Here is a 23,755-nt window from a genome sequence, read left to right on the forward strand (position 1 = left end):
AAATCAAAGAGGAAAAAAAATACATGGAGTCATGTGTCATATTTCTCAATACATAGTTTGCTTATTTCAACCCCTCTATTTTTTCAAAGCTTATTTTCAATTCTTAAGCAATAGCTGCTCCACTTAAAATAGGGAAAGATTTCTATTTATCTTTTTCTGTTAATGAAAAATTTGCACTTAAATTTAAAGAGAAATTGCACTTAAAGAACTGCATGGGAATTCTTAGCATCAATTATCAAGATTATTAACAAAGAGAATAAAATTTTGTCTAACCATCTATGTAGATTAAGCTACATTCAATCAGATTACCTTAATCTTCAATAATTATCTTTAAATTGATATTTCTCACTTTAAATAATTATTAAAAAATTATAAAAATGATAATATTTAAAACATTCTAATCAAAACAAATCTAAACCTTGAAAATTATAATTATCAAAATTTCACCATTAAGAATATAAATTAACTGAAAACTAGATTCAAATTCTACTCATGTAACAAATTTACCAAGTTCTCATTAAAAATTACAAATTTGTTCCAACGTTACGGGTTACAGATCAGAGAGTCATCCAACATGATAGTCATAGTATATTACATGCTTAAATCTAGACATTATTCCCAAAGATAGGCAAGGGATTCAAATAGCGTTTTTAAACAAGACGGCCTTTTTCCTAGGTAGGAATATTTCACTTCCTCACTACGAACAACGGATGCGCATTTTTCCCTAGTATTTGATTAATTATTTTGTAGAAAAATGACATTAGAGCCTCTATTTCTTCTCCTCATTGGGTCTGGCTCGCTGTTGGGATTCTGTTGTTGTTGATTTGCAAAGCGCCGTTTGAGCAAAAGCAGGGGCAGGGGCAGGGGCTTCCTTCCATGCCAGCCTTAATACGAATGAAAATGAAGGGCTCTGTAAATGGACGGCATTGATTCTCAATCCGCTTGGCTATCGATCCATCATCTGGTTCACTCACTCGTTTATGGGCTTTCTCTGTCTTATGAGGTAGGGTTTTCAAAACGTTAAAACATCTTCAAACCAAAAACAGGAAAAAAAATAAAAAATTGAAAAGACCAATTGTTATGCTTTTTAAAATTCTTCAGAGGAGATAATTGTATATGGTCGGCTGCCATTGCTTTTGTTTACTGTTCGAGATTTCATGATGTCCAGCTAGGGTTTTATTTTTGATCGGATGCATCCGAGTTTTCTTCTCTGAAAATTTCAGCAAGACCCTTTCGATCCTTGTAAATTCTGAAGAAGAAACATTATGCGAATTCGAGGAAACTGTATGGAACAGGGTTAAGTATATTACAAGTCTTATTGGATTCACTGTTGGTTTTACCCAGAAGTTTACTTGTAGCACTGAATGACATGGCTTCATTTCGAGTATAGAGAAAATATGGAGTTAAGTTTGCCCATAGAGCAGAAAGGCTCCCCTCGATCCTACACAAACTTCATCTATTTTATTTTGTGTTGGGAAAGCTTAAGATGCATCATGCTTTCTGTTTGAATTTCCCGGAATCTGTGTCTAAGTTTCCTTATTTCACGCAATTGTGTTCTACTTCTGACATACCGTGTAGAAAGGAACAAGCAGAAATTAGCATATATGTTCAGTTTTTGTTATTGTTTTTAACGCAGTTGGGACAGTTGCATAAAGTATTGGCTGCAAAATTAATATTTCCAGCAGCAGATGTTTCCGACTGATTATGCTATATGTTTGAGGTCGGTATAAAGATCAATCTTTAAAGAACATAGGTGAGGGTAACAATATATATCACTGTTTTCTGCAAAGGAAATTAGTAGCCCGTAATAAAGATTGGGCGGTAATCAGATGGATTCAGTGTTCCATGGTTCTTGAAGTGGAGCTGCGCTGTCTTGCGCTGGCTGTAAAATATAGTGACATATTTCAATACTGTTCAGCTGGGTTTGGGGAGCAGTGGGGGTGAAGCATACAGCTGAAATTTGGAGCAGTTGGATAATCTCTACTATACTAGTGCAAGGTTGAGGAAATTACTAAATTGAGAAATTGCACAGGGCTTTGGCACTGCTGTAGTTTTTTGACGTTTGCTTGGAAGCAGTTGGCTTATGATAGAGCTCCATCAGATTGGGGGTTGTTTTTAATTGCCAGAAAAGAGAATTACAAGAATGAAATGTATATTATGTGTGTCCTCTTCTTGAAAAGTTTGCCGCTGTAACTTTACATGGATGTGCTCTAATACTTGTGCTTAAGCTGTGATATTATCTCCACTGATTTGCAGCTGTCATCTCAACTTGGTTTTTTTGTTGCTTCATATTGACATTACCATGGATTGGTGTTTTGTTGCGACCACCACCAGTAGCTTTCTTGACTGGAAATAATTTGGTTTTCCATTTTAGAAGGGGTTCTTGAAGTGATCACATTTAGCTAGACTGGAAAGAGATTAAGAATTTTCTCATTATAGTGTATAGTTATATTTGCTTCTGAATTGTTGAAAGCTTGGCTGTATTTGTGTACTGGATACCGTGTCTTGCTTTGAAGCAGTTACTGTAAAATAGTGAACATTATTGATTTGGTTAAGGAGCAAACATATCACTTCATACAGACTATTTGAAATTTATGTCCTTCAACCAGTTAAAAGATTTATTGATCTTTCTGAAAGGTAATTTTTTATGAACAATTTTTTGAATATGTGAATGTTGACATTTTGTTTTTATGATTCCTTCATTTTGCTATTTCAGGACTTTCTTAAACCTCTTAACAATGTATTTATGAACATTTATTCTATAGGAAATTTTTAATTTGTGGCAGAATATCGAACTCCTCTAAAGTGTGATTGAGAGTTCCAGTGCATTTGTTTATACTGGAACTGTGTGGGATCTCGTTGTATTCTATATAATGGGACAAGAGGCCAATTGTCAGTCTGCAGCTTTGAAAGGATCTCTTGATTCAAGTGAAGCTGTTCCTCGTCAGTATCCTTGTTATAACAATAAATAGTATTGATTGATAGTGCATTTTCTAAATCAAGTTAAGCTGTGTTTTTGTTCCTGTGCTTTTGGTATACATAGTTTTGAGATGATTAGATTTCTTAACTTTCATTTAGAAATGCAAAGATCTCATATACAAGGGATTTCCTCTTATCCTTTGCTGAGCTGGAGAGTTGCAAAATACAGCCTAGTGAGCTTGATCCTCAGATTCTCAGGTAAACTTTTGTTCTAATTTAAGGGTTTTGTGACCATGATAGTTTGCAGAATTGGAAGTGTAATTTAATAAATATTGGAATTCTACAATGTCTGGGAAAGCTAGTCTGAAATTCAGTTCCAATAAGATAGAAATTTCACAGAAGTGTTTTTGGTGCAGAAATCCACCGTCTGGACTTGTCGTGGAAGGAGTAAATGCTTCATCATCTTTTTCATCAAGAGGTTTAATTCGCAGAGATATTAATGAGTAGGTTTTCCCATTTAGATCATAGATATACACCTATTTTTGGAAATTCAATGTTTTATTGTTTCAATGATTTTCCCTTTTTGAATCAGACTTTATTAATTTCAAACATCTACAGGGATAGAAGTGTAGAGGTTCCTGAATGGCGAAGAACTCCAGCTAATCCAGGGGGTTTGCTCTCACAAGGTACAAAACGAAGTGAGCATGGGGGTTCCTCCTTTAACAACAACTTCACTTCAAGAGCAGGCCCAAGTCGTGTGGAAGCTAGCCATCCACGGAGTAACTATGATAGGGCCAGTTGGCAGGGCCTTGGATCAGGAGGAGGTCAAGGAAGATGGGAACACAGATTAATAAGCAATGACAGAGAAAGGGATCGCACTCGTCAGGATCGGGTTGCACTTGAACAAGGTGATTTCTCAACTTGTCTGTTTTTTACGAGGAAGTCCACTAAAGCATTGTTTCTCACACAATTGTAATTATCAAGGATTATTTTTAAAATCCTAGATGGGCAGCATGAGTTACTATTTGAATCTTAGTTTGTTTACAATCTGTTCGTTAGAATACAGACTGAAGTGTTATTTTTTGTTAGTTATGATATTTTTTTCAGATTTTTTATTCTAGTTCCAATTTATTGCCATGTATACCAGAGAATACCATGCAAATGCAATGATGATTTTCTGTTTCAGGACAATATGGGTTATATTGACAATATTTCTTGATTTTAAAGTCATAGTTTCCAGAATAAACTGATTCTTTGCAAAGTTTGTGTCAGTTTCATTTTTTTTTACTATTGTTTATATGAAAAAAGCATGATTTGTCTTTCTTCCCTCCGTTATTGTCTTATCAACCGTCTAAAGAAACCTAAGCTACTAAAACTATATTTAACAATGAAGATTTATTCTTTTTTTGCATGAATTCGAGATAAAGAAATGTGAGTGCAAGACACAGATTGTTGTATGCGTAAATCAAGACGCTGCTATTTGTACAAGAGGGAGAGTAGAATAGAATATATGCAAGCTTCAGCATGAAGAACTGGCTGTGAGATTAAATTTGGTTGCTACATAGAAAAGTTTTAGTAAGTTTTAGCACAGAGGAAAAGAAGTAGTTTTGGGTAATCATAGTGTGCTTAGCTGTACTATGTCAATTTTATTTTGGTTAAGGCTTTTCCTTGCCAAGGAACTTAACTTTGGTTTTGGAGCTTTTCCTTCTTCATGAGTTGTAGCATATTCTACTTTTTGGCTTGATTTCATTGGAGGTGTAGGTAAATGGAAGATTTAGTTTAGTGCTTATATGTTTTCATTTTATCATGTGCTGCATACATGGCAGTTCTTTACACTGTTCATTCTATGCTTCTTTAATGACATCTAGATTTGTGTTGGAGCTGGTCAAATTTTGTTATAATCTGTCCCATGATTGTTTTCATTGTAAGGGATTTTGCTATTTTTCAAGTGGGGCCTAGTGAGGCAGTTGGTTGCTTCTGCCCCAATTTCACACAAAAGTTTTAGTTATTTGTAGAAACATTAATATCTATCCTCATATTATCAATCATCTGACTTGCCTGTGACATGTGAATGCAATTGGTTGTGTAACACTAATGTACTTGTCCAACTTGGGATATAAACTTATCACTTATGGAACAAGGGGGAGCGGAGTTCATTACAAATTTCCCTTTATAAATCTCAAAGTTTTGAACTTGTACTTTATAAATTTCCCTTTCAGCGGTTTTTGTTTCCCCAAAGAGACCTGTTACTTTCGTTCCATGAACTTTTGGATTTTTCTGAACACCATGCAGTGAACTGTTTCCAGGGAGGCCTCTTTGAATTCTTGATTGAAAGTTATATTTTATACAGTTAACATTCTGATGGGTAAGACGTGCCCACTTAAGCCTTGGCACTACTTATTATTGGTTATGGAGCCAAGTTTGATAAATTCAAAATATGGTTTACAACCAATGTCTTACCTTCATATATTTAGAATTTGCAATGCTGGGTTTCTTCGTTCGGGGAGCTGAACTTTCTTTTTTTGTCTCTTAATATAAATATTTTTGGCATATATCTATTACAATATCAAAACATGTTAACTGAAAAAAAAATGTAATGTGACAAAATTAATTATTTCAAGTGAACTGTAAATGGTAAACCATAATGCTCAAATCAAAGGTTTGAAGAAATTTTCTGAGAATTTATTAACACTAATATGGAAGGAGATAATCTGACTGGGCGAGCTTGATTGTTCTAATACACTTTAATTATGACAGACACAAGCTATAGATCCCGAGGCTCATACCCTGATCCCTGCTACTTGTTTTGTGTACGAAAAATTCATCTCTATCTTGGAAACACGCGTGATGACATCTTCAGATATGAGGAGATTTCAGATTACAGATAATGTCTCCTAGAGTCATATACATTTCCCAGATGCATCCCTTCAAAATTTGGCTGATAATTAGTTGACAAGAGCTTAAAGAACTAAAGAAACTTTCTAGGAATTCATTAACCATCATACATAAATGAATAATTTGAGTTGGCTAGATTGACTGTTACTAACATGCTTAATTATGACAGAGAAGATCATATATCATAGACCCTTGGAGTCATACCCTGACTTGTGCTACTTTATCTTGTGTTTTGGATGACAGAAACACTTCCATGTCCCAGAGACACATGGGGATGTGTCCAAATATCGAGATTTCAGATGGTGTTTCTTAGCCTCTTGATATATCCATTAAGTGTGTGCCATTATAGTTGGTTAACTTCCTATAAAGATATATCACTTAAGTTAGTAATTTACATTACTTACTTTGTAGTAGAAGCATTTCTTATCAAAGCCTAAAGAGGTAATAGGAAGAAGAGACACCAATAACATGACTTAAGATGCGTATGTGCTCTGAAGTTCTATCAATTGATTGAACGGGAAAGACAGTAATCCATGGTAGTAGCTTGTGGGAATAAACTACATGCTATATATGTAACATTAACATTGAAATTCTACATATTGTGAATTTAATATTTTGCTATCTCCAAGGAACCCTGGTACCATTTATTTTAAATAATGGCTTCCCTATTACAATGCCCATTTCCTATATCAGATTGTGTCCTCTCCACGTGACTGCATTGCCAATTAATTAAGAATGGTAGAGACTACTAATAACCACTGATAACTTCTCTACGTGACTGCATTGCCAATTAATTAAGAATCGTAGAGGCTACTAATAATCACTGATAACTTCTGATACTGTTGAACAATCTCTTTTTGTATTTCAAGCTTTTATTATATTTTTCTTCTCTATTGACTTCCCTTTTGTTATCATGCTATTCCATTATTTGTATCATTGCTTCCAAAATAATGAGTTTACAGTCTTATCTCTCTAATTTTCACTGTAAACACTAAAACCCTGCTTTGGTTTTGCTTGCCATTGAAAATTTGATTTTTGCTCAAGCACTAGGTGAAGTACAGATGTTTTCATTGTAGCCTCTCTAACCATGTGTGTTTGGATGGGGAGACATGCCCTCTCTTAAGGGCATGCAGAGGTGAAATGATGTGATTTTTGCCATTTTCTTTAATCAAAATGAGCAGGCGAATGCCTCAAACAACTAGGGACTTGCAGCTTAATTGAATTGGCAATGTCTGTGGATCCCTTAAAGGCAATAACCATGAGAAAAAAGATATGTGCCCAAGGAATTATGTTTGCCCTGATTTTAACTAGGTTAAATGAAAATAAATTGATCTTTAATCTTAAACCTGTGTTTTGTATGTTACAACATTTGTTCTTTGTATAATTTATGTGATCTGTGGAGTATGCCGTTGGTAGTAGTTTGATACGATGATGTCTGAAGTTGTTTATTTCTCTAGTATGGTGTTGCTAGCTAAGCAGCTAAAGTCAATGCTAGGGGAGAACTTTATTATAGATATGTCAGATGTGTCTGCCAGGTGTTGTTAATGTGAGATTGAAAATTTCATTGGTTTAAGCCTTAAGGCAGCTTCTGTGTTCCAATTGTGACTGTAACTCAATTACACAAATTTCAGTAGTTCTCAAACATTAACAGATACAGACCTCTGTTAAATGAATATTACTTGCATTGTCTGGATGCGATGGAGTTTGTGGATAATGGTATGGTGTTATAAATGGAAGAAATTGTGATCTTGAAATTTAAATTTGGGATGTAGATCCTGGAAGGCCATCTCATGGCAGCAATCATCTCACCTGGCAAGGAGGGACTCCTCCAGAACATGATGGCCTTCTAGGAAGTGGGTCAGATCTAAGGTCATCGAGGTCCTCAGGGGGACCTATACTCTCAAATGCACGGGGACAAGACCGACATCATGCTAGTGGAAGGCCAAATCATGCAAGTGATACATTTCAGCCACTTCGTTCATCTAAGGTGCGTGCCAGGTGATTTTTAGCTATTTTGCAATATTTTTTATAAGGGGCATATTTATAGCCATTGGCATTTCCAGACAGGGAATCTGTCACGAACAGAGATCAGAGACATATACAATGATGAAACTTTCGGTAGCGAGGACTTTTCCAATAATGAAAGGATAGAAGAGGAGAGAAGAAGAAGAGGTATGCTATAATGTTTTTGATAGTCTCTCTAGGATTCTTTGGAGTTTAGCAAGTTTCTTCTGCAAAAGAATTGGTTATGAGATCTCAAGATTTTTCCACATTTTAATTCTATATTATTTTTTTAATTTCTGACTTCGTGATGAAATATTGAGCTTTTCACATCCTACTAATTTTTTTGCATTATTATTTGAAGATTCATTTGAGTTAATGAGGAAAGAACAACAGAAGTTGCTTCAGGAAAAACAAAAACAAAATCTTCTGAAACCAGGTCAACAATTAGGGTGGGAATTAACAGTTTCTGAAGATCAGAAGAAAGATGAAAAATGTCTTGTGGGAGATGGTGAGAAGTTAGAAGATCAACCGGCTGATCTCCTTCTTCCAGATCAATCCATTTCTTCTTCATCCATCAAAACCAGTTTATCTGGAGTATCAACACCAGCATCAAGGCCTTTGGTACCTCCAGGATTTGCAAAAGTATTACTTGAAAAGCAGACCTCTCTGAAAACTGGAAACAGAGAATTACCAGAGGTATTTGCAATTACACATTTTGTTTCAACTCAATCTTCTTCTCTTCAAAGCTCACGTGGAAATGGTTGTAAAAATTGTCAAATTGTTTCATCTTCTATTATTTGATAAGTGAGGAACACCATAATATTCATTTGTGCTGTTCTTTCTGTTGACTGGAGTATGTTAAGCTCAATGGTGTAAGAACATTATTCATTGTTCTGCTAGATATAGATGAGTTAACTTCCTTCTGCACCATATTATTCAATTCTGCATTTTTTGCATTGATTGGATGATACGCAGTGTTTAATTTTGTGAAAAATTTTCCAGGCTTACTCTGAAATGGGCAAAAATCATGTCAATGCTACCAAATCTGACCCATTTTTGGAAGGTAAGCAACATCAACTGGAAGAAAGCCAACCGATTTCATCAGATGTGACTATGAATAAGCAGGAGCTGCAGGTGTCTGGCCAGGAAACCCTTGCGGCAATTCATGTTGTTGGGAATGTAAATGATCTCCTGGGTCTAGATAGTGCCAATTCTTCACAATCCATTGGGGGCTTGGATACTGTTTCTTATTCACTAAAAGATGATCAAATCTCTAAATTACCTGAAGTTGAGCACAATAGTTGGAATATAGGACTGGATATTATAGATATGAAGAAAGCAGGAGGGTCTGAGTTGGGAAGAAATGCCAGTAAAGAAAAATCAGAGTCAATTCTGGACAAGCTGTTTTCAAAGACAACTAATGATTTTGATAAATCAGATATTTCCATTCCGGAAAAGGTTGGTATTGTTAAACTCTATTATTTTAATGAATGGTGAATATTGGCTTTTTGGATAGAATGAGGTGATTGGTTGCCTATTATCAGAAGGAAAGATTAATCTGTGATATGATGTAGATAATGCTTAATTTATGTGGTCGATTTGCCAAGCTTTTGCAATTTTTTTTCCAATTAACATTTGCTTGTGGTTTACAGATGGGATTAGAAGTAATCGTAATATTATCTCTCTTTTTGTTTGTTTAATGTTTGTATTTTGATATCAACTTGATGGACTCTCTTCTTACTATAGCTTTGTCTCTAAAACTTCTAATTTTTACTTATATTAAAATGTTGATTGAACAAATGAACACGTATAAACATCTACAAAACATTGATCTGGATGCAAGCCTGTTCAATCCTCTTTACCATACCACAGATGCATACAGGTAGATGTTCCGAAAATTCAAAATGGAAGCCTATGTTGAAATTATTTAAAAATTTGAATGTAACATATATGTATAAACAAAAAAATAGTGAATTATATATGAATGTGGGTGTATATTATGGGCACTTGTTTTAAAATGCTAGCTTAATCTGATTTATGCAATTGTCTTTACTCTTTATCTACCTATGTTATTGTTTCTGTTTAGGAAATGCTATCCAGCATACAGATTTATTTTTATTGATTGATATTGGCAATTAAACATAAATTTATTGCACTTATTTCTTATTCCTGTTTCTTCTAAGCAAACATTTGACGAGATTGCTTGTATTAATATGTTAATATGTTATAGGGTAAGCTTGGATCTCATTCTTAAGATTTGTAATTGTTGGTCATGCTCGACTATAACCCATAGTTAATCCACAACATTCTCATCACATGTACACCGTTGCAGTGGAACATTATTGTCACAAGGGAGCTTTGAACCCATGTCAGGCTCCTACCAATGTCCCCTGTCACATCACAGCACAACCCCTTGTACTAGGCTTGCTCTTTTCTACTATTGACACATGATGTGTATAAGCCTTGGGTTGTCTTCTAGAAATTTATCTTCATATTTGTTAGATTTTTTTTTCATGTATGTTTGGTTTAATTAGGGGCTTATTGGATACCCCAATTCAAGTGTTCCTATATATATCAGTAGTAGTTTATTTGCAAGGATCATCATCGGATTATCATTGCACCATTAAACTGGAGATGAGACCTATTCATTTCTCTGTCTTTGTTCCTGGGACTTGTTCCGAATGGGTTTCGCATTAGGTGTGCCTGGGTACTCCCAGGGCATATGTATCTTGGGCCCGTGCATTTCACCCGGGTATGCCTGAGATAGACCTAGGTCAAATGGACAAGCTTGTGATGTGGCCTGATTGAACTTGGGTGCAGAAATAATTTAAAAAGATGCATTAAGAATGATTTTCACAAACAAAAAATTTCATTTTTTAAATCACACTGAATTTTTTTTCTTTTCATAAATGTTTTTGTTTTTCTGAATCCTCATTACTATTTTGTGGGAAAAAGTGAAGCAGAAAAATATAGAAAATAAATAAATGATATTTCCCCACTTTTTTCAATTCCACTGATATTATTTCCATATATATATATTGTCTGTAATTCAGTTTATTTATATTTAAAATAAACTGAAGGACCGTTTGTCATTGTAAAATTTCAAACTACTTTTTTGCCATGGACACCAATCAGAAAACCTTGTGTGATGGTTAAATAACTAAGTCTAGAAAGAAACGTTCCACTTGTTTGAAATCTAGTCATGTAAATCCGCAATGCTTAGACAAAAATTATGAAATTGACAGATGACCCCAACTTTTGACTAATGTTCCACTTTATCTAAAACATCAGATCCCAATTTGAGTAAAGAGAATCACTTTGATTTAGGACCAAATTAAAGAAAATTATGAAATTGACAGATGACCCCAACTTTTGAATAATGTTCCACTTTATCTAAAACATCAGATCCCAATTTGAGTAAAGAGAATCACTTTGATTTAGGACCAAATTAAAGAACCCTAGATGAGAGGAGCTAGAAGAAATAGTATCGACTCTAGGTTCTTTCATTTGCTAGATTAAATTGGGGTTGATATCACTTAGCATAAATGTGGCCACAAAACCCTTATAGCCTTCATCATCGATAAACAATGATGACACATTAGCAGAAGTGAGCCAAGACAAGAAAAGTGATAGTTTATGCTCAGCATCTATGCAATCAACTCCTCCTAGGGAGGAAGGAATGTTAGAAGAGGGGAAAGAGCGAGTGCCAAAGTGGGGGCAAAAGATGGAAGCACTAGGAGCCAATCCAACCAAACCCCAACTTTATTATCAAATATTATTATTAACTATATTTATATTATTAATATATCAGCGAAAAGAACAGAAAATAAATAAAAATAAATATATAGTTTATAACTTTATATAATATATTAATAATATTAGTTATATATTAACTATATCTTTATAATATATCAATTTATTAAATGTTTATTATTTATTAATTACTTGTTAATTGTTAATTTTGTGGCTAGTAAACTTGGGGTTAGGATTCTTGGAACCTATGGTTTATTGGATCCAATAAGTTTTAAGTTCTATCCCTATTGCTATTAACAACAAAAGTAATTTTCATCCTAAATATAAATTATCTCATAGCAGAGGATCAGCGAGTCATAATGGTGTGTGCTTTTGCATTGCACTTTCATCTTGGATGATTAAATCTTTATACTGAAACTGTGAAAAATAAAGGTGAAAATATGGAAACATTGAGATTTTTATTAGTTACCATTCTTTTATGAGATTGTAATGTCCCCTCTTTGAAATAGAATTTAATAATAAAATTGAAGTACAAAAAAATAAAAATAAAAATAAAATAAAAATATAAAAAAATATAATTAAAATTTAATTAAGTAATGAATGGTCAAAAGACATGAAATGAAAATTTGGGACTCCCTCAAACATGAGATATAAAAGGGAGAAGAGAACCTCATTTGAGAGGGGGGGAGATATGGAAAGGGAGAAGGAAGGGAGCATGTAAATCAAGGAAAGATTAATGGAGGAAGAAAAGGAATGGGAAGTAGATAAGGAAGTGGCTCTTTCAGATGGAAGAAATCATGAAGGGTTGTACTATTTTGAAGGGGGTAATTGTGAAAGGTTGTGTCTGTTACCAAAGGGCATACACGATGAAGAGATGCGACCTCTCCCTCACATTGGGGATATAAAGGGAAGAAAGTTCATTTGAGGAAGGTATCCAAGGGAAATCAGTTTGGAGAATAATATTCTCAAAGGCAGCAATGAAAAGTGGTGACTCAATTGTTATGAAAGGTGGTGCCTCAATCCTTGTGAAAAGTAGTGACTCTTTCACCAATAAAGTATAAAGGAAAGATCATTCAACTTGGAGCATAAGGAGGAACAAGAGAGCAGATCAAAACATGCAGATCTGCAAATCAGTAATCAGCAGGCTTATAATTGTTCAAGCCATTGGCTTTAAATCAAGATATTTAGTTGACAATTTACAACTCCAGGCATAAATTAAAGCCCATTTGGGAATTCTAGGGCAATTTGAGTAAAGTGCCAATAGGGGACATTGCAATTGATATTAGAGCACAGTTCCTGTCATCCTGTGAAAGATAGTTGATGCAACCTAGCCAAAGGTCTTAAAGGGCTTTGGAAAGAGAAAGGTTTGCGCTTCAAATGCAAGGAAGAGTGGAGACTAAGACACATATGTAGGGGCCAAATATATAATATAGAGGCAATGTATGATGAAGAAGCAAAAGGAAATCCAAGTAAGAAAACAAGGCATGATGAGGAAGATATTAAAAGTATCCCGATCAAGAGAAGAAAAGACAATAAACAAGTGGAGCTTTATGGAGGAGACATTCTAGGAATTACGAAACCCTTATATCCTCAAGATCTATGAGACATATTAAGCAAATGTTTGAAGCCTATTGGAACAAATTTATGACACATTAATAAGCATATGGGAGCAATAAGATGGGTTAGGCCTACTTCCTAGTTCAAAATGGCTTATGAGCAGCAAGATGGGGCTAGGCCCACCTTTTGGCTCTAAATGACTTATGAACAGTAAGATGGGGTTAGGTCCACTTCCTTGTTCTAAATGGCTTATGAGCAGCAAGATGGGGTTAGGCCCACCTTCTTGCTCTAAATGACTTATGGCTTTAAATGGCTTATGAACAGTAAGATGGGATTAGGCCCACTTCCTAGTTCTAAATGGCTTATAAGTGGCAAGATGGGGTTAGGCCCACTTTTTGGCTCAAAATGGATTACGAGTAGAAAGATGATGTTAGGCCTGCTTTCTCGCATGAAATGGATTAGGAGCTGAAAAGATTGGGGTTAGGCCCACTTTTTGGCTCAAAATGGATTAGGAGCAAAAATATTGGGGTTAGGTTCACTTTCTGGCTTGAAATGGATTAGGAACAAAAAGATTGGGGTTAGGCCCACTTTCTAGCTCGAAATGGATTATGAGCAGAAAGATGGGGTTAGGCCCACTTTCTGCCTCAAAATAGATTATGAACAATAAGATTGGGGTTAGGCCCACTTTTGGCTTGAAGAAAAGAAGGTATCTAACAACATGTGTATTTGCGTGTATACTCCGTGTCTACATTTATTCATGTGTATACTTAGGATAGTTATGTGTGTGCTCTGTGTTTGCATATATTCATGTGTATGCTTTGTGTTTTTATGTGTATGCTTTGTGTTTGGTTCATACCTAATGTGTTTCTAGTATGTTTATTCCATGTGTGCTTCCAAAGCCATTTCATATTGGGAATCATTTTGAACACTCCATGATCGTTGATTGAGGATAAGCAATCTTGGGTGGGGCTGACTGTAATGTCCCCACTTTGAAATAGAATTTATTAATATATATTAAATAATAATAATAAATTAAAATAAAATTAAAATTAAAATAAAATTAAAATTAAATAAAAATTAAATTAAAATATAAAAGAATATAATTAAAGATAATTAAAATTTAATTAAGATAATGAATGGTCAAATGACATGAAATGAAAAGTTGGAACTCTCTCAAACATGAGATATAAAAGGGAGAAGAGAACCTCATTTGAGAGGGGGGAGATGTAGAAAGCGAGAAGGAAGGGAGCATGTAAATTAAGGAAAGATTAATGGAGGAAGAAGAGGAATGGGAAGTAGATAAGGAAGTGGTTATTTCAAATGGAAGAAATCATGAATGGTTGTACTATTTCGAGGGGGGGAATTGTGAAAGGTTGTGTCTCTAACCAAAGGGCATACATGATGAAGAGGTGTGACTTCTCCCTTACATTGGGAGATATAAAGGGAAGGAGGCTCATTTGAGGAAGGTATCCAAGGGAGATCAGTTTGGAGAATAATATATTATTCTCAAAGGCAGCAATGAATAGTGGTGACTCAATTATTATGAAAGGTGGCACCTAAATCCTTATGAAAGGTGGTGACTCTTTCACCAATAAAGTATAAAGGAAAGATCATTTGACTTGGAGCATAAGGAGGAACAAGAGAGCAGATCAAAATATGCAGATCTGCAAATCAGTAATCAGCAGACTTATAATTGTTCAAGTCATTGGCTCTAAATCAAGATATTAATTGACAATTTACATTCCCAAGCATAATCCAAACCCCATTTGGGAATTCCAGGTGAATTTGAGTAAAGTCCCAATAGGTGACATTACAGAGATGTTTTTGGAAGAATAAAAAAAGACAGTTCTTGTTTGCACATTATCAAATGCTTAAACAATATAAGTTTTAATTAGAATAGAGTTTGTAACTAATGAAGTATGAATATGAGCTAAAACTCTTTATAGCTTATCGTCCCCATATTCATACTCGTAAGCATATGAGATGAATATCTAGTGATTATTCAAAAAAATTAGAATGCCTGAATTTACAGAATTTGATGAGTATTTTATGACTACATAGTTTTTAGAAACAATTAATTTTGAGACGTGTCTGTAATGTCCCCAATTTGAAAGGTGACGATTAATTAAATTGATTTTTATAAAGTTGTCAAAAATAAATAAAATATCCAATGATGACTTAATAATAATTAATTTAATTAAATAAACAATAAAATAATATCATAATGTTACTTTATTAAATAAAGTTCTCCAAATGTGGTTGACCTAATATTATAGAAGCTTCTTGGAGTTCTTTATAAGGAGATTGGAGGGAGGAAGTAAGGCATGCCTGGAATTTGATAAACAACTTATGACCTCTTGAAATGAAAACCTTCAGGAGTTTGATAGAAGGGCTGGAGGAAAACTTGGTTTTACCAAGAGGTGGATTCGCGACGAAGTCCACAATTGGACAAATTTGTGAAGTCTCCATTGGAGACAAATTTGTAAGTCATTGGCAGAATAAATAAGGAGGTTTAATATAATTGCGGAATTGATATTAAGCTGTAGCTTAATGAATACTGAAATTATTGTTGCCAAGTCATGATCGACACTCTTGTCTAATGATTGATTGAAGCCTTTGAATATTTTAATGTTTGGTGGTTAATTATGGGCATGTGTTATCGCGTCAACATGAATGATTTGATAATAGGATAATTGGAAGCTGGTCGGGAAAGATAGAGAATTATATCTGTCGCTGGTCAAATATTGAGACTCAATCCTCAAAAAATAATAATGAAGCTTCGTGTTCGATTCATAATATACAAAAGACAGCCTTCACATAGGCTAGACTATAGTTGAATTAATCCTTTGATAGACAGTAGTTTTGTGAACCAAGACGGGCTCCATTATTTTATATGCTGGTATTCTTGGCTCTCATTTTCTGGTATTGTCGCTGGAGTATTCAGTGCGATTTCAGTATTCCTTCAACAAAGAAGTTAACATATACATGGGATTGCTTGGGGCATCTTAGCACTCATAATCGTGGAAACCATGAATTCTCTTGCTTGAGTGTGGTCTCGTCCCAAGGCATAAATTACAAAGACATCATCAAAGACAAATAGGGATTCATTGTTGCGAGCAGAATTAGGAGCCGTGAAGAATTGTGAGCTTGTATATGTTTGGACGGATTGTTGGAGATTGATTGTGCAAGTCGACTACTTTGTCCTCTATCTCTTATAAAACTATGTAATTACTTGAACTATTTATAATCAGATATAATGGCATTGACAATTCTGAAACACGTGGCATATTTATTCCTGGTGATTCATCTGGGCATTTGATCTGCAAATTGAAACTTAGTATAGGCAGCTAACAAGATGTATAACATACCTAGTAGTAGTATGATATTTTGCAATAATTAGAACTGAAAGTTGTTAAATTTGGGGTAGATCTTGTAAGGATCTTTTCAGTGGTACCAGAGCCAAAATTCTGCCAGCCTGTGGGATGTTAAGGATGATTACAAAAATGGAAGAGAGGGAAAATGAAATTGCGGCCTCTAAAATTGCGGGATGGTATAGCAGATATCAAAGGATGAAGGATCTTCTAACATTTCATGATTATCAAAGTCTTTCAAGGTTGACTATACCTGTGAATGAGGAGGTTATCAGAATTTTCAATGAGTACTTGAGTGAACCTGAGGAGTTATAGGCCACCGAACGTTTTGATAGGTACTACATAAGAAAAAGGAAGGAGGAATTGGATCCTGAATCAGGAACTCAATCGGAGTCAGAAGATCAAAGTGTGCTTAGTCAAGTGGGAGTTGATGCTTGTGAAGAAATTTAAATGAATGAGAAAAGTAAGGAGCTGAAGCCAGAAGAAAGCTCAGAAGTTACCTTTGAAGAAAGTATAGAAAAGAAAGAGGAGTCAGTTGCTTGTGATCTGCAGCTTACAGATGATCATGGGAAAAGCAACTATCAGCCATATAAGGATAGGATCAAGCAAGAATCAACTATTGCACCTACACGTGGAGAATACATAAGTCTTAATGGTGACGACAAGGTTAAAGAAAATGCTTTTCTAGATTTGGCCAAACCAGCATTGACTGATCAGCTATGTGGAGGTATGAATCCTTTTAATGTTCCATTGTGTGAACTAACTCTATATCTTATTGGTAAGGAATCAATTTGTGATTGTGATGATATTCATAAATATGAAAGCAACACAAAAATTTGGTCATGTAGTGAGATTGCTTTTCCTTGCTTCGTACCCATGGTTACATTGGAGAAATATGTGTCAAGATCATGTGAGGTTTGTTGTCTTAGAAAGCTGATTGTGGAGACTGGTTGATTGCTTAATAAGAGGGTCCTACAATTTGGCAATGTTTGGTTTGTCATGGACAATTCACCATGGAGTTGGTTGGAGGTGGAAAACATAACAGCTAAGGAGATGCAGGTCTGGATCAGTTTAATGACAACTAAGGAAGCTAGGAGAATATGGGACTTTCAGCTGGACACACTTCATAGACCAGCACTTATGAAGAAGAAAATTACCATTGAAAAAGATGCAATAAAGGACATCAAAGACACCTTGAAGAGGCAGGAACATGATTCTCATTTTCTGAGTTCGATCAGCAGTCCTTTGTTATCACATGAGCTTAGCATGGAGGAAACTCAAGAGTGGATTGATAAGTATGAGGTAAAAGATAGAAATTCAGATTGCTCACACTTCGATTCTGTAACAGCAGTTGAAGAAGAGCATGAGGTAAATGATTCTACGCGCAGTTATGTTGGTGATCATTTGATTGAGCATGATGATGGCTTAACTTCAAAACATGAGTTTTGTGTAAGAGATGTTTTGAAGTGAGCTGTGTTGGAATGGTGCGATTATGAAGACAAATCAGAACATTTCTTTGAAGATGTTAAGCTCAAGAGTCACAATCACTTGGAAGGTCAATTGAGGTTTAAGGAAGACATGATTATTGCATCACTAACTCACTTTGATGATACTTATAAGATAATGGCAGAATATTTGTGGAAAGCTCAAGGGGGAGGCCTTAAAGGAGAACTACCTCTTGCAGACTTATAGGTACTCAGAAAAGCTTTGTTTTTGATGAAATCAAACCACCTACACCTGCTTTCAAATAGAGATCATCTACTCCAGCTTAATGAGATATATTTTGATGCATTGAGAAGTAAAGAAGATGAAGTACGTAAGTTTACCTTTGAGCTTAAGGCTACTTTGGACTCCTTGAAGAGTAATCAAATTGCCCTTAAAGAATCAGAAAACCAAGTTGATGAACTTCATTTGGAGTTGAGCTTGACCCATTCTTCATCATCCAAGTCATCTATAGCAGCTGCATCCAAAGAGCAACAACTTAATATGAAGATCGTGAAGAGTAGACACATGGATAAAGAAGTTGTGGGACCCCAATGTGAAGTTTTTAGAAGGGAAGATGAAGATACAACTCGCAACCATGGAACAAACGTTATTACAGCAGATACATTTGGTTTACAGTTAGATACAGCTCTTGAACCGGCACTTGTTGATGACCATCCACTCATGAAAGGAGAAGTGATTAAGATTTCTGAACACAAAGGCATGAGGAAAGGGCTGATTTCCTGATCATGAGTTGGCAGCCCTTACACATGAAGATGTTAATGTTATGGAGTCTTCCAATTTTGGCACTCAAGATTTGAGAGTCAAACATGAGGTATTTGTTATGGATCCAAGCCACGAGGTCTGAGTTTGCACATTACAGCATGGAAGATGTAGTAAAGAAGACACAAAGTATGTGTGAAGGAGGGCTACAAAGAGCAAAGAATGCAAAGTTGCCGGCTGCCCAAACAAGACAGCACTCACAAGATGTCAAGGAACGCTGCAATCATTTATATCAAGCAGGACAACGAAGAGAAGTCTGTCTTCGTTCACAATTCCTTCTAAGTAAAGAAAACATGGAGATAGAGCATACAAATTATGAAATTAAGAAATAATCAAAATATGAAATATGTTGCCCTAAATTGATATAGTTTTTAAACCAAATAATAAAACCTGGAACTTTGTAAACCTGTGGCGCTTGTACTCAACCACTCTTAGGGTAAGGTCCCATGAAGGGGGACTTCCTAAAAAAATTTAGTGGGTGCTTTTGAGATTTTTTAGGAATATTTTAAAGCTGGTGGTCCCATGATTAAGTAGTGCAGATCAGCTTAAAAGTTTAAGCGCCAAAATTTAGGGAAGCTGGTGATCTCATGAAGAATGCTACAAATAAAAAATTAACAAATGAGCACCATTTTCCTTCTATTTCTTCTGTCAGGAATTTAAAATAGTAACTAATTGACAAGTGGCTAAAAAAGTCCCTAAGCTGGTGGGGCGATTTCTAGCCCCACCCCAATTGCACCCGCTGAAATATGCAATCCTAAAATGTAGGGGCTACTATTTTTCAGGAAAAGATTCAAAATTATCGTGTAGCATAAATTTTTTTGATTCATGGTACCTCCTGCTCCATGAAAATAGATCCCAAAGCCCCCCTCATGGGACCTTACCCTTACCTTTTAAAACACTCAGTTTTCCTCTAACCACGACTTCCAATAAACTCAATGGCAAGTCTGAACCCCATAATCTTAAAGCTTCTGCTTTCTTAAGTTTTGCCATGCAACCACCCACAACAGCCACTACAACAGATAACAGTGCAGCAATTTTTTTTCTTAAGTCTGTCGATGCAGCTGCACCTTGCTGCTGTGTGCTTCTCATACTACTTTAGTCACCACTTCTGTTGGCTCTCCCTTTTTCATGCTGGTGGTGATCTTCGTGGATGCTGGGTTTGCTGCCTTTGAACACCAAATCTGTTACCTTTCTCTTTACTTAGAAAGATCTTGTAAAACCTGGCCATCGTAAAATTATTGAATCGAACACCACTTCCACAGAATTGGATTTGGCTGACACCATATTAGATTGATCACACCAGTCGGAAAATCACATGAGAGTAGCTTCAATATATTGCCACAGGAACAAATAAGCATCAAATTCTGTAGGCCATCTTCACAACAGATTAAACAATCTACATGCTATTGAAAGCAAATAGGCAAACATATGCTTAACATAGTAAACACCCATACAACAAACTATTGTTGATGTTATTAACAAAATGGCTAGTTAATTGAATGGTGTCAGCTTTTCCATAACCCAAATAGAAATAATGAAGTGATTAAGTGTTCGAGGCATAATATAAAAAACTGTTGGAAATCTTTTTAAACTTATTTCTTTGCAATTCTATTTTTTTTTTAAGAGATTAGAAAGGGGAACATGGTATCAAAAATCTGGAAAGTTATGTTCCTTTCGAAAAAGTTAGAAGTAAAATATTTATTATATGACTTTGAAATTATATATAGTACTCTATCATAATCTATACCATCTAATAAGAATTTATTTTGTTAAAGTAATTAGACCTTCTGCTGATCCATAAATTTCCAAACTTGTAATGTAGGATTCACTAGAATGTGAACTATAACTGTTCAAATTGAATAAAACAAATGACAGTATCTAACATGAGTACATATTGCTGAATATAGATAAATTACAGTGTTGGAAATGAAAAGGATTCACCTTGACATGGTGTTCCACGGGGACGGTCCCCAAAAAAACCTGTCCCCTGTAGGGGGATGTTTCTGAGACTAGGGAACTTGGGGGAAATGTCCCTCCACAGCACCACCACTTCGCCACCTCTGCCACCTTTGCCGGGGATGCCACTGGGTCGCTTGCTATATTGCAGATTTTGCCTTGAAGATTTCAATTCACCTCTATTTTTATATTAGCACCGCCCCCCACCACTGCTCCGCCGCCATTCCCATGGTTCCCCAGTCCCTGGAACTCATCCCTGCGTCCCCCCGTCAGGAAACTCTGTGAAATATTGCCTTGAAACCCAGACAATTTATTTTGGAAACCCCTTAAGGGCAAAAAGCAGATTGATAGCAGTAATTGCTTGACTACTTTAATATTATTAGTGCTCAAGAAAAGTACAGAAAGTGGATCCAACTCAGATTGCTACTATCCTCATTGACAAGCTCACAAATTTTCTTTGAGCAATTGAATTCTTTGAGTTTGATTAATACAACACTCTCTAAGTCTTCAATGCCCAAACCCATGCTCTCCGCCAATATTTATAACTGCTGAAATATACTCCTTGTGCACTAGAAGTATCCTGGAGTGGTATTGGAAGTGGAAGAGTTGGCTTTTTCGTGCTAAATTCCAGACTTGGCTAGCTGTGACAAAACTGTTGATTCTCATTAGGGTGTGGTCTTATTTCCTCCACGATGGTTTTGGAAATGTCAGTGATTTTGTTTTCTGCTGGAGCAATTTTTGTCGTTGCTGCCCATCCTAAATGTGACAGTTTAGTCCCATGAACAAATTCGTGAGTTTTGTGTTGCTGATTGTTGATTGGATATACGTGCTTATCATTCTTAGAGTTCTTCCACTTTCTCTTAGGATTACCACTTTTGCTTGATTCAACTTTTGGACTTTGAGTCCCATTTTCCAAGACTCTTGAACTTTGCTTTTAGTCTCCCTTAATCTATGTTTTAGTGCTACATCTTCTAAAAGTTTTGCTTTTTTAACAATGGGAGACCAAGACACTTCTCGTGCTTGTGCATACAACAGCCTTCCAACGGTAGTACTTTTTTTCTTTCCCTTGGTAGTAGTAGAACACTCTCTTTTGACTATTAACATTTATGGTTTTGGTAGGCAATGACACGCTAGACTGCATAGTCTCTATTGGAATTCCCTTATTTCTTGCCTCTCACTGCATGTGCAATATAGTTACCTCATCCTTCTGAGATAGGAATATTTTTTCACAACCTTTTACCCTTAGATCCACTAAAGATGAGAATAAACTCATATACAGCTGCCCCTATAGTCTTTCTTGCACAAATGGAATATTCATACTTCCTTATCCCTGATTTTTTTTTTCTTGTCTTTGTCTGTGCACATTGCAAATTGTAAGAGAGATTTTTTTTGATTAAATGGGCCTTTTGCATATTTTTGAGTTCAAAAGAGCAATCAAATGTGTTACTTGAACTCATAGTCCCTATAGCACTCTTAACTTCTAGAAGAACCCCTATTGGCATCCATACTTCTATGACCTCCAGTTTTTGTTAAAAATAAATTTCAACCTCTTCACTCTCTCACATAAAAAACCCCTCACTAAGTGTTTGTAATCTTCAAAAAATTAAAAAAAACATGCAAAGGAATTTGAAAAAATGAATGATGGGTGTTAAAAATACCTCAAATGATCTAGATTTGATGCTTTGTTGCATCCTGTTCACTGGTGTTTTCCTCCTCACTGCCATGCACTCTTTATCTTCACAAATTGGAAAATGTCAAAATGAGATTGCTTTTTTGCTTTTAGTTGTTTTTGGGGCCGTTTTAGGTTTATGTTTACTTTAAAGTTGCGGGGGTCCGTGTGGGCCCACTCATCCTCTTTTTGATACATTGTGGGTGGGCTCAGCAGAGAGATGGTGGCAGTGTGAATTACTATCTATAGACGTTGTTATTTTTGATATATAAAAAATGGCAGGATAAAGCACCTGGGCCTGATGTACCCAGAGGCACCTTAAAAAGAAAAGACACGGGATGTTTCCTATTTATTTTTGGAAAAAAAAGGGACAGAATGGAGACATTTCCTATCCATCCCTTTATCCCGAAACATTCCTTTGGGAGGTTGGGTCATTTTTGGCAGAGGATGTGTCCTCAGGGAGCATAGATTTCTACCTCAAAAAGGTTGCTGCAAATTAGGCAATCAAGTATTTCAACACTTGAATGCTGCTTTGGATGGGAGCAACTTGTTGAGGAGGTAAGGCTATAGAAGAGAAGGTTGAAATAAATATCCTTTTGTACGTACAATACTTTTAGTTTCTATGACAAGGTGTAGGTCAATTTACAATAGCTTTCACCTTAGAAGGATCTACTTTGAACTCTTCTCCAACTGCATGTCTTAAATATGTGAAAGGTGTGATGTCCCCATATAAACAATCAAAATATGATAATGCCCACTCTAAAATAGAATTTAATAATAAATAATAATACAATTAAAATGTAAAATATATATATAAAACCCATTCCTTATACAGGAAGCCTTTTGACTAATTTCAGATGCATTAAACGATTCACATATAATATAGATGCTATACCTCACACAGGGAATATTTTCTGTTATTTCCAATCCCATGATCTGCCACTTGTATTGAAAATATTATTTCTGTTTTTAATCCTTGAGCTGATATTTACCCTTGGGGCTTTTGCTCAAGTCCTTGCGGGCCCCACTTCTCCCTTCTTAATGTCTGGTGGCTGAAGATAATGGAAGGACCCAAGAACACACAAATGGAAATTTCTCAACTCACCGGTTCCTTGATTTTGGTGGCTGCTACTATTTATAAGTATCTATCATATCAAATGGTGATCTTTGTGACAGACCAGATCTGACGCATGTCAGAATGGTCTCCCTTGCAACAATATAAAGTCCTTCCAAATTCTTCCAAAATTGAAATACAATCCACTCAATGAGCCACATCACCTCTTGTCTCCATTCACAGGCATATCATTTCCTATGCTGCCAATATAATAATCTTCAGAAATATTATTGCCCACACAAGTAGTCATTT

The 23,755-nt window shown here is 35.5% G+C and overlaps 1 protein-coding gene across 3 annotated transcripts in view; it reads left to right on the forward strand.

The window, feature by feature from the left end:
- The first annotated feature begins 619 nt into the window (after positions 1–619).
- The window catches only part of LOC131070578 (uncharacterized), a 35,566-nt gene continuing 12,430 nt past the window's right edge, over positions 620–23,755 (forward strand). The window contains exons 1-9 of one of the 3 annotated variants that reach the window (XM_058006159.2): positions 620–2,637; positions 2,766–2,947; positions 3,079–3,177; positions 3,336–3,422; positions 3,538–3,827; positions 7,587–7,801; positions 7,878–7,986; positions 8,180–8,514; positions 8,821–9,276. In XM_058006159.2, the coding sequence (XP_057862142.2) occupies positions 2,874–2,947; positions 3,079–3,177; positions 3,336–3,422; positions 3,538–3,827; positions 7,587–7,801; positions 7,878–7,986; positions 8,180–8,514; positions 8,821–9,276 (1,665 nt within the window). In that variant the 5' untranslated portion in view covers positions 620–2,637; positions 2,766–2,873. The remainder of the gene's footprint in view (positions 2,638–2,765; positions 2,948–3,078; positions 3,178–3,335; positions 3,423–3,537; positions 3,828–7,586; positions 7,802–7,877; positions 7,987–8,179; positions 8,515–8,820; positions 9,277–23,755) is intronic. The other 2 variants (XM_058006158.2, XM_058006157.2) reach the window with 2 other exon arrangements.

This window comes from Cryptomeria japonica, chromosome 8 (genome assembly GCF_030272615.1).
Source record: "Cryptomeria japonica chromosome 8, Sugi_1.0, whole genome shotgun sequence".
Classification (NCBI taxonomy): domain Eukaryota; kingdom Viridiplantae; phylum Streptophyta; class Pinopsida; order Cupressales; family Cupressaceae; genus Cryptomeria; species Cryptomeria japonica.